Raw genomic sequence first — 12,738 nt, 5'->3', positions numbered from 1 at the left:
TATTAAAAATATATTTTTTTAGATTTTCATTGTTTTTTGCTATTTTTTGATTTTTCAAAAATTTTATCAAAAAGGTGGGTCAAAAATTGGGTAACAACAGGGCTTAGCTCAAGTATTGAGTTCAAACATATGCGGGTCTGACGAGTTGTTAGACCCAACACCCTTGAGCTAAGCTAAGTGTTGAGCTCAAGCATATACATGTATGACAAGTTGCTAAACCCAACACCTTTGGGCTTGACAAAACGCTGAGCCCAAATATATATAGGTTTGGCGAGTTACCAGACCCAACATCCTTGGGCTCAGCCAAGCGTTGAGTCCACGTATATTCAAATCTAATGAGTTGTCAGACCAAACATCCTTAAGCGCAGCCAAACGCTAAGCCCAAATACGTGTGGCTTTGATAATCTTGTTAGGCTCAATGTTGGACCACAATATTCTGATAAGTCAAAGATATTTTTCCTTTTGATGAGTCATATATATTTTTTCTCTTGGGCACATAAGAAATGTTTAATGCTATCAGAGAAATATAACTTTTCAATCCTTCTCTCCACTAGGGGGTAAAAATCATGGGTTATAAAGACCCATTGAATCCTTAAAAGAAGCAGGTTCACAATCTTCATTTATTACTGCATATTTATTTTTAAAGTCTATAAAATATTATTGTATTTTCTCTAAAAAAGATACTTAAACATCATAGAGTCCTTAAATCCATCAAAATAGATTTTTTGCAGGTACTAGTCACTAACCATCTTGGCTCACCAAGCATTATCCATCAGCTACCTTGGCCAGGAAGAATGGATTAGATTACTAAAACCAAGAGATTAATCGATTATCTAACATATAAAGTTTGTTTTAAGCTATAAGTGTTAATAACAATGGTTGTGAAACCAAACTAAAAGAAAACAAGAAATTCCGTTACATTAAAGGTCATTTCTCATGTTAAGGTCAAATGATAGTTGTAGCTCTCATTAGACATCATTAAGATATCTGATGAGATGGTTAGGATTCTCTCTAATTGTCTTCATCACCTTGATCGTCCACCAATAATGGCCTCTATAAGTTGCTCTTCATCCTCAATTAGGGTAGGGAAATTAAAAGGAGCCCTACCAATAATAAGGTTAGCAAAAACATTCTTAAGTTTAACACTCTTAGGAATAGCCCAGGTAAAGGGCCTTACTGTTGCAGCCTCTACAGGCATGGTTAGAAGTTGAGGCAGAGGGAATGCCACCATCGAAGCCTCCTTGGTCGAGGATGGAACACCAATCTCTACAGGGGTGGAGACCCTCTTTCTCTTGAAACTGACAAGAACGTTTGCAATTACTTTAAAGGGAGTCAAATCTACTTGACCCCTAACTGGAGAAGTACGAATGACCTAAACTTCCTATTATGTGAGAGTCCTGACTCTCACCGCTGTTTTTTAGAAACAGAGACTTCATTAACAATGATGGGGTCATTCTTCATTACATCTCTATTCCTGCCTTCACTCACGTTAGAGACGAAGACTTTTTTGTGAACTCTCTATAGACCTTACTTAAGTTTCTTCTTCTCCTTCGGCTATTAGTTCTCCAAAAAAAAAAGTCAGAAATAAACTTAGATACATAGGAAAAAAAAATCAAGAGATAAAGACTTACTTTGTGAAGTCTCTACAGACCTTGCTAAAGTTTCTCTTTCTCATTTGGCTATTAGTTCTGCACAAAAAAAAAGTCAACAATAAACCTAGATACATAAAAAAAACAAAGTATAAGGAAGCTACATACTTTGTAATGTGGACTAATAATATCCTTTTAGCTATTTTATTCACTTTATACTCAGTCGAGATCGAGGCCATCATAACACATATTTTCTTTTTATCCAAGCTCAGAAGAGGCTTGTTATTTACATCAAAGAAGGAACCCTTTAGTAACAAGAATAACCCTATATCTGTTACATTCCGCCTTTGGGATTAACTAACCTACTATACCTTATAATCAACCATCTACACTTTAATTTCTTGACATGAGTGAGCTTTTTAACTAGATTTCTCTTCATGGATCTAGTAGGTCTGTTGGTGAAGGTGTAAAACCAACACATGCAATTGCTATAATCGGTGCCAGTGACCAAATGGTAACAATTTCTAAAGAAATTAATTATAGGAACCCTTTAGTAACGAGAATAACCCTATATCTGTTACATTCCACCTTTGGGATTAACTAACCTACTATACCTTATAATCAACCATTTACACTTTAATTTCTTGATATGAGTGAGCTTTTTAACTAGATTTCTCTTCATGGATCTAGTAGGTTTGTTGGTGAAGGTGTAAAACCAACACATGCAATTGCTATAATCGGTGCTAGTGACCAAATGGTAACAATTTCTAAAAAAATTAATTATAGGCTCGATTTCGATGAGCCTAAAAAACTTATCAAAGACAGACAAGATTATCCACTCATTAGGGTGCAGGTGGCCTAGACCTAACTGAAAGGAGAAGGAATACCTTAATGCATATATGCAAAATAGGGATGTAATTTCAAATTTACCCTATGCAGAGCCCAAGGTCTGTCAGCTGATACGCTTAACCTAATCAGGCATTCGAGCTGTGTACTCTCTCGGCTGCAAGAAAGTAATAAACTCTATATTCTTTGCACCTAATGTGCTAAGAACATCATTCTTAGGGGTTTGAGGTAGCCCCCATCTCTCTTTTGAGATTCCTTGTTAGTGGCAAGAGAAAAACTTATCTTAAGGAGAGAGCTACTTCCCCTTACTAGAGGTGGACGTTGGGGTACCAAACCCTTTTAGTTCCGGAGCCTAGTATGATGAACCCCTGCCCCTTGTTACTTCTTTTAGTCTTAAGTTGGAACTTGAAATCCTGATCAAAGGCAACAACATCCTTACTTCTAGGGATAAATCTTACCTTTTTTTTTTTTCTATTTCTCTATTTAAAGTAAAGAAGAAAAAAAGAAGTTTTCGGTGGAAAATACCTAAGGTGATGGTTTTCTTCTTAGATTATAGCGAGATTGGCTTAGGATTCTTTCCTAAAATTATTTCTTAGAAGTTACGAAGAGTAAAAGCAAAAGAAAATTTAGGAGCACAAATGGATAGGGTTATAAAAGAAATAACTTTTCACCTACGCCTTTAGATGAATGGCCTTTTATGTCATTTTAGATCTCCAGAAATCCACCATTGGGTTTAGCCAAGCGTTGAGCCCATGTATATACAAGTCTAGTGAGATGTCAAAACAATCATTCTCAGTGTAAACCCCGATTTTTTTCAGATAAAAGAACAAATATCACAAATAAGTGTCTAGAAATTTTTTTAAGGACCAAATTGAAACTTTGCCCAAAACAACCCTCTTTATAAGCTGCCAGCAATGAAAAAGAAAGAAAAGAAGAGGGAGTGTGCAGCTGGCCAAGAGAAGAAAATATGAAAAGAGGTTTTTTTGTCATTTTTCATGAAAATTGCTTTAAAAAAAAAGGTCTAAGATAGAAAGAGTGTTAAGTAATTAAAGAGAGGGTTTGATGCATTAAGGAGACTACGAGGAGTTTAAAGATTTCAAGTGTGCTTTTAGAGAAGGAAAAATTGAGCTTACGGGAAGTGTGAAGGAGAACTTGATTCAACTTGTTTTGGCTTTTGATTCTTCATTCTATAAGGGTAAGAAAACTCTTCATGATGATCCATTGTGTTGTTTTTCATGTTTGTTCTTGGGTTGAATAGAATTGGTATTATGTGAATGTGGGTTCTTGATGTTAGGGTGGTTTGAATGCATGAATTTATATTGATTATATATTTATTGAGGGAATAAATGTTTGGGTTAATTTGTAAAAAAAAGGGAAGAAAAAAAAAAGAGAAAAGAAGATAGAGGGGGATATAGAGTGATTTCCATCTTGGATTTGCTATTGATCCCTTACTATGTTATGAGTATATATGATCTTGTTATGTTGATTAGTGAAATTTTATATATTGATGCTTAGTTATTATTATGTGTGATTATAGAACTCTTAGATAAATAGAAATGATGGATGTAATTTGTGAAGTTGTGCTGGAGTATTGTATGTTGGTATGAAAAAATAATAATAAAACAAATAAATGGGTTAAAGTTAATTATGTGAAAAGTTGAAGAATTATCATGTCACCATTTTTATTTGAATTTTCAACAAAGGTAAAGAATTTTGAGGGGTGGGTTGAATTGATATAATTGGAGATTTTTGATGACTTAAATGGATGTATTGAGTTTGGATGATTGATTAAAATTTAGAGTAGAAGAGAATTTATCCTACTCTTAAAAAGGTGAATTTGACCATGAAAAATATAAGAAATAAAACTTCAAGCTTGAAGAAATTAATGAATTGTAATTAAATAGTGAAAATAATAATAATGAAATGATGTATTGAATTACGTGTAAAGGAATTAAATTTCCTATAGTTATTGGGAAATTTTTATAATGATATAAGATTTCCTTATAATTGTGGTGAATTAAAAGTTTAGGTGGATGTAACATCGTAAGAATTATTTGTAAAATTATTAAAGAACATGAAGAAAAAGTAATGATAATAATTTCGGGTATTAAAATTGTATTGATCGAAAATTTTACTATGTGGAGAAGTTTTAAGTAAATTATTGGATGATGAAGTATTGGAATCATGTGATCTTTTAAATGAAACAAGAGAGGTTAGAGGCTCCAAACAGCAACAGGAAGCTACTAGTCGAGCATCACCAGTAGGTAGGTATCCGACATCTTGAATTTTTGTAGAAAGATTAATTGAAAAACATGTGTTAATTTTAATTAGAAATTCTGTAATTTATGTTTTGATGTTAACAGATGAACATATTTGGGTGGATGAATTAGTACCGGTAATTGGGCGAATAAACTAATACCCGGTAATTGGATGAGTGAACTAGTGCCGGTAATTGAGCGGATGAATTAGTACCGGTAATTGAGTGAGTGAACTAATGCCCGGTAATTGAGCGGATGAAGTAGTGCTGGTAATTGAACGGATGAACTAATATGCAGTAATTGAGTGGGTGAACTAGTGCCGGTAATTGAGCGGATGAATTAGTATCGGTAATTGGGTGGGTGAACTAATGCCCCGTAATTGGGCGGGTGAACTAGTGTCGGTAATTGAGCGGATGAATTAATACCGGTAATTGAATGAGTGAACTAATGCCTGGTAATTGGACGGATGAATTAATGTCGTTAATTGGACGACTGAACTAGTGCCCGCTAATTGAACGAATGAATTAGTGTCCCTAATAAGGGAGCAGTACCCCCGTAATGAGGGAGCGGCACCCCTATGAAACGGCTAAGATTGGAATTAATTGGATGAATATGTAGGTGTAAGATATTAATGATTCATAATAAAGTATATAGAAAAAATATTTTTATATGGGTGTAATAAAATGATACATTGCATTTATTGATAATTATGTTGATAAAATATTAATCTTATTTTTGGGACCCTCGCAGCTGTAGAATAGATACTGCTTGAATATATATCACTTTTTGTGTATTTATATTGATCAACATGTATTTTGAGAATTATAAATGATGTAAAAGAGGTTGAATGAACTTTTATATTTGTAGAACGAAATTGTTATATGTAATTAATGTGAATGTCATACTTAAAAATATTTTTGTGTTGTATTAAGTATTTGTATTTTATCATAGTTGCTCATAGGATTAGAAATGTTAAAATGATAGCAGAAAATAAAAAAGAAGAAAAAGAAAAAGAATTTATCCCAAATTTTAATATTTAACTAAGAAATTGTCTCGAATAAAATAGTAGGAGCCTTTCATTCATAATCTAAGTTTTTATTGTTTTTCTTAGAATCAATTAACCTTGCAAGTTATGTAAACCTTAGTATTATTTATGTATTTGTTTTTATTGATTGCATCTTTATTATCGGACAATACATGTCTATTATTTTCTGTGATGTATTGATTGAGAAAGAGGTTTAAGATAATTGGACCATAATTATGATATGAATTTGTGTTAGGAATGAAGATGTCGATAACTTGGTATGATCCTGTTACAGGGAAAACTTTGCTGAATTTTTTATTTTTTAAAAAAAATTACATCGAATAAAAATTAACACTTATAAGTAAACATGTTTTTTTTTTGCTCGTGACACTTATGCTCAGCCAAATGCTAAGCTCAAGTACATATGGCTCTGGTAATCTTAGTAGGCTTCATGTTGGACCATAAGATTTTAATGAGTTAGAGATATTTTTCCTCTTGCACACATAAGAGATATTTAATGCTATTAGAAAAATATGACTTTCCAGTCCTCCTCTCCGCCAAAAGGTAAGGACCATATTGGGCTATAAGTCTCATTAAATCCTTAAAAGAAATAAATTTACAATCTCTATTCTTTATTGCATATTTATTTTCAGAGTTTTTTTAAAATATTATTTTATTTTTTCTCATAAAAATACTTACTTAAGTATCGGAGAGTCTCTAAATCTACAAAAAACAACATTTTACTAGTACCAACAATTAACACATTCGTTTATCAGGCACCAAGCACTAGCCACTATCGCTAGGAAAATTAAATCAAATTACTAGAACTAAAAAATTAACTGATTATCCAACACGTAAACTTTATTAGTAAGAATTTTTTAAAACATCATCAAAATAACATAATACTCATATATACAAGTCATGCAGACCTACTAATCCTTTAATGGTGGCATGAGATTTTTGTTTTCCATATCTAGTGGCATGGACACAATTTTGACTAACTACATGGCTGGAAATTTGCACCAACAAGACAACTTTATGTATCTACAGTAGTAGTGAGCGAGACGTAACTACTAGCTACTATTAATATGTGGTGCCATTAATGCACTTAAATTTCTTTACTAGATGACAAATAATGTTTTGACTGCTAGTATTGCTAGGACTGTATGTAAAACTGATTGTAAGTATTATAAAAAAGAAAGGAAAAATATTATATGTTCATTAAAATAAATATGTATTTCACAAAAAAAAATACAAAAAAAATACATGTAATAGAGTAATGACAAAATAATAAATACAAGAATTACAGATATGAATATGTGTGGGTACGATGCGCGCGTCTCCATCAGCCATCGTCTTTGCAAGGCTATTCAACTCGTGTCCCGGTCTCTGCTTTTACAAGTAGAAATCTTTCTTAATTCACACTTAATTGTATTCATAGATGTGGGTTTAAATGGACCTCTCTATTACAAGTAGAAATCTTTCTTAATTCACACTTAATTGTATTCATAGATGTGGGTTTAAATGGACCTCTCTATTACAAGTAGAAATCTTTCTTAATTCACACTTAAGTCGGTTCGTTTAGGTTGTGCTAAAGCAAGGTGCAGCAATGGCGGTACAGTCATCGGTTGCAACTATGCTCCCCCTGGCAACTACGTTAACGAGCGTCCTTACTAGAGCTGTGACTCTAGGGTTTGGTATGCAAGAATGCGTGCGTGATAAATAAGCCATGTCATTTGGCCACATATATTAATACTCCATAGTCCATAGGGTAAAAGGAGAGATATATTTTTCCATCAAGCCTCCCAACAAAAGATTTTTCCATTTGAATCCCCATCTAATTGGATGTTAATATCCAATAAACACCCAATTAGACACCCTATTGGATGAAATTGAGGTATTTGGATAATTAATGTCTTATTAGATGGTGGGCTGGATTGAAAAAATCATTTATTAGGGGATCTCAATCAAGAATATTGGGATAATCGTTGCATATTTTTTCCTTTCCATAATAGAAATCTAAATTTAAACGATTCATTTAGCTTAGATTATTATTATTATTTTTAATTATGTTAAATTCTCTTACGATCGAGCTAATAAGAGAAAATTCAGCTACCAATTTGAACCGCACTATCATGAAAAAATGGATATTATTTCATTATGGAAATGGATGAATGAAAATGAAGACGATTAGACGACTAAAGTATGAGAGCAATGATCCGTGTAGTGACAACCATGACCGTGAGGCCAAAATAGCATATTCTTAATAAATAAATAAGAAATTCTAAGTTATCGCTTAATTTGATTATCATGGCACTTTTTTCTTTGCCGGAAAATCTTTTTTTATCTACCTAATTATTGAGTTTTAGGGCAAATCCAAAAAAAAAAAACTTGTTATTAATTTTGTCCTCCATCTTGTTTAAAAATTCTTAATCAAGTCTTTTCATCCACATTATTGGTTTTTTGCAAAAAAAAAAAACTAATATCGTCTCATAAAGAACTTAAAATGTTTTGTTATATAATTCTAATAATTGAGAAATAAAAATTGTTAACAATAAAATTGATATAAAAATATATTTAAGATAAAAATTGATATTAATATAGTAGTTGGTGTCATTTTCGAGGTTTACCTTTAATTTTAGTCAGAAGAAAATTTTTTGACCTTTGGAATAAAAGAGAGAATTATTGATGGCTAGAAGTCAATACTTGCAAGAAAGCAAAGGGAGAAGAAGCGTTATTATGTTAGTGAAACTTCAACATCTCACCCTTCGACCAATTTGAGTTTATCTGATCGCCCTACACGTGGAATCACACCTTGAGATTAAACGAAGCTGACCGCAATCTTCCTCGTAAATCCATGGGCGGTGTAATAGAAAGCTTTTGTTTGAACAATCCTGCCATTGATCATATAATTTTCAGCACAGAGTCGACGTCCTATATACGCTTTAGACTGCCATCCCAGTTTTTAATCATTGCCCGATATGGAGATTAGAGAAAATTCTTTAGCAATTGCTTGTCTCATTGCCTTAGCCTTACTATTCCCTCTTTCCCGTTCTCAAGACTACATTAATGCTCACAATGCCGCTCGTGCAGAGGTTGGTGTTGGACCTACGAGTTGGGACGATAATGTTTGCCAAGATAATGATTCACACCATCAACGCTAGCTAGGGCAAACCACGCACTACACCGCGGCTTCATGAATATAAAGACGACACAAAAATGAAACAAGCCTTACTTACAATTTTATAATTCAAGTTTATATTGTTTTTTTCGAGTAGTGTTAAAAAAAAATATTTACCTGGACAGGGGCTGTAATGGTTACTTAGCTGGATTGATTGTATGTACAGTGTCTCATTATGTGTATAATCATCAGGCACTATCATATGACTTCCCAGTCAAGATAAGAAGATTGCATGGACAGCCATGACTTGGATTCCATGCTGATTGACGATATCAGAGGACCGCGATTCTCGGCCCGAGCTTACCTACTTCCAATCGGCTTCAATATTCATTAATTCCAACCGCTGTTTAATAAAATATTAATTTAATATATTTTAAAAAACAATTATTACCAAAATATATACATGAAAAATGAAGTTTCTTACATTTGGCAATGATGGTCTCATTAAAACAATTTTCCCCGGACCCTATACATACATGCGTCCACTCTTTTTCATTCATAACAAAACTATTTCACATCCCGCTTAGAAAAAAAAAAAAAAAAGAAACGACATGGAAATCTCCAAGAATTCACTAGCAATTGCTTTTCTTATTTCCTTAGCTATAATAATCCCTCTATCCCTTGCCCAAGACTCCCCACAAGACTACCTCAATGCCCACGCAAATGCTCGTGCACAGGTAGGTGTTGGAAATAATGTATGGGACAATAATGTGGCAGCTTATGCAAGTGACTATGTTAAACGGCTCACGGGCGATTGCACACTTGTGCATTCTGGTGGGCCTTATGGCGAGAACCTTGCATCGAGTAGTGGTGATCTTACAGGCAGCGATGCGGTGAAATTGTGGGTTGATGAGAAATCAAATTATGATTACAACTCCGATTCATGTGTTGGTGGAGAATGCAGGCATTATACTCAGGTGGTTTGGCGCAACTCGTTTCGTTTAGGTTGTGCTAAAGCAAGGTGCAGCAATGGGGGTACAGTCATCAGTTGCAACTACGCTCCCTCTGGCAACTTCGTTAACGAGCGCCCTTACTAGAGCTGTGACTCTAGGGTTTGGTATGCAGGAATGCGTGCGTGATAAATAAGCCATGTCATTTGGCCAATAATCAATTTATTTGACATTGTTTTTTAAGTTGGTAGAGACATATTGATTCTGAATATATTAAAGAGGGGATATAAAGCTTATACCCGTCTCTTCTATCAGTTTTGTACTAGTTTGAACTTGTTATTTTATTTATATGAAGTCAAATTTCTTTTTAATTTTTTTTTCTATTTTGGTTCTTTCGTTAATATTTTTTAGAAATGTTAAATCCTAAAAGAGTTAAAGTCAGAATCTCAAACAACTACGATTATCTCTGAACATAATTAAATTTGTTATTAAGGCATCATGATCCTGTCCTTGAGGCTGGGCTGATGGTAAGTGTTGAACAAGTATCCATATGAGTTGGTTTCGTTCCTTCTGTGTTGATTTATATTCATAGCTAAAATGAATTCATAACGGAGAGAGAGTAGCATTTCCTCTGTATAAAAAGCTGGTAGTGGGTACCCTTTACACAAGTACCCATACCCATTTTTCATTTTTCTTCATAATTAATATTTCTAGAGTTCATCTACTTCGTCTTTCCTGTTAATGCGGACCTTCCAAGCATTCTTGGTGACAATTTGATCGAGAAAACGTGCAAGCAGACACCCTATTACGATCTTTTTTGTTTGGTCTCTCATACCAAATCTTCACAGATGTTAAAGGCCTAGCCAAGAGAATGATTCGCACCATCAACGCTAGGGCATGCAAGCCACACACCACACTGCTGCTTCATGAATATAAAGACGACACAAATATGAAACAAGCCTTACAATCTTGTGCTGATCAATACGATGCTATAATAAAGGGAGACATTCTACTGTCTCTAAAAGCTTTGCGTTCGGGTGACTACAAATTTTCTGAACGAGGCACAATGGATGCTGCTGTTGAGGCCGGGCCATGTGAAAAAGAATTCACAACCAGATGCAGGTCGCCCCTTTCTGATATGAATAGAGTTGTGCATGATGTCTTCCGTCGTGGCGGCATCCATTGTTAAGACGATGATAGGCAGTAGATAACATCTTAAGTTCTCTGCTCTGCTAAGGAAATTGAAATAATTTTTCTCTCTTATGCTGCCACTCAACTAGGTTTAATTTAGTTCTTATCTTGGTATTTTATGTACCTAATAAATTCGTATTTTGGAAGGATAATAAAAGAATTTTTGTTTTCTTGTTTTTCCCACTCCTTTTAGACGTAGGCAGAAGAGCATAAAATCAAAGTATTGCTGTGTTCATTGTGTATAACTTTGATTTATGCCTTATCATATGAAAACTGAGAGTGCTCCTGGAGAAGGTCACTCAACTAATTTTAATTTGTTTTCCGTTTATGATGAAGCCCGATTCAATTTACGAAGAAGCACAAAGGCCCTATAGTACATATAACGCACAGACCCATTTCGCAGTGTTAGCCCATAAGCCCACAAGCTAGACCCACCAACCTAGAAATCAGCTAAACTTATTTCAAAATTCATGGCCCTTTTTTTTTTTTTTAATAATACCTTTTGTTTTCGTTTTGGTTTGGAAAATAGTACTAATGGCTCGGCATTTCTAGTTGCTATGTACGCGCGTTGGTGTGAGTTTATGGTATGCTTGTTTATTTTTATGGATTTATAAAAAAAAAATTATGATTTTTTAAAAAAAAACTAATATGGAAAAATATTATTGCAATTTACAATGTTTGTAAGAAAAATTAAACTACAAAGTTATATTCTCAACTAGCTGAATATTAAAAAAATAAATTAAACAAAGATAATTTTTTTAAAAAATCATAAAAAAACAAAAGGAAAAAAAATCATATAGGGAAACACTGTAGCAATCTATAGTGTTTTGTGAGGAAATATACAATTGTAATTCTCAACCAACTCAATATTAAAAAATAAAATCAATAAAGATAATTTTGGAAAAAATCATCAAAAAAACGAAAGGGAAAAAAACTATGCAAGAAAATACTGTAGCAATCTATAGTGTTTCATGAGAAAATTTATAGTTGTAATTTTCAACCATCTCAATATTAAAAATAATAAAATTGATGATATTAAAAATAATAAAATCGATAAAGACAATTTAAAAAAATTATAACAAAAAAATCACAATGTTTTTTTTTTCAAGAAAAAAACTATAAAGCTAAATTATCAACCAGCTCAATATGAAAAAAAACTAAATTTGACAAAGACAACTCTGAAAAAAAAAACAAAGAAAAATGAAAAACAAACCATATGGGGAAACACTGTAACAATCAACAATGTTTTAAAGAAAAAACTACAAAGTTAAATTCTCAACCAGCTCAATATTAAAAACAAATTGACAAAAATAATTCTGAAAAACACACAAAAAAAAGTATTGTTAATTATCACAAATTATCACATGTATCTTATAGTTAGAAACTAGTTAGCTACCCGTAGTACTATTATGTCGTTGGCTAACTTTTTATTTTTATAAAAAAATATTAAAGATTTAAGAGTGTTGGTCTGGTTGTAACGCTAGACCCCAAAGCATCGAGTTTGGCGGCAACATCAGACTCAATAATAATATTTATAATATTAATAATAATATTTAACTTGTCTATCTAAATTCTTATATTTTTTTTATTTTTTTAAATGATAGTTTTTCTTCCATAGTAATAATAGTATTTTTTAAATTTATTAATGATGATGATGATGATGATGATGATTTTTATTTTTTTTTTTCAAATTTATTAATTATTTTATTAATAATATTAATTATAATACAAATAATATTATGTATAATAAAAATAATAA

At 32.7% G+C, this 12,738-nt stretch overlaps 1 protein-coding gene across 1 annotated transcript; it reads left to right on the top strand.

Moving 5' to 3' along the window:
• Positions 1–9,344: 9,344 nt before the first annotated feature.
• LOC133688691 (pathogenesis-related protein 1-like) lies at positions 9,345–10,171 on the top strand. The gene has a single exon (XM_062108269.1). It carries the CDS (start codon positions 9,450–9,452, stop codon positions 9,933–9,935), a length of 486 nt encoding a protein of 161 aa, XP_061964253.1. The 5' UTR covers positions 9,345–9,449; the 3' UTR covers positions 9,936–10,171.
• Positions 10,172–12,738: the final 2,567 nt, after the last annotated feature.

This window comes from Populus nigra, chromosome 1 (assembly GCF_951802175.1).
Source record: "Populus nigra chromosome 1, ddPopNigr1.1, whole genome shotgun sequence".
In the NCBI taxonomy this organism is placed as follows: domain Eukaryota; kingdom Viridiplantae; phylum Streptophyta; class Magnoliopsida; order Malpighiales; family Salicaceae; genus Populus; species Populus nigra.
Note: the sequence above shows the minus strand (reverse complement) of the source record. Positions and strands in the feature narration are given on the sequence as shown.

Excerpts from the sequence above, each read along its gene's own strand:
- LOC133688691 (XM_062108269.1), top strand. The coding sequence starts at position 9,450 with ATGGAAATCTCCAAGAATTCACTAGCAATTGCTTTTCTTATTTCCTTA.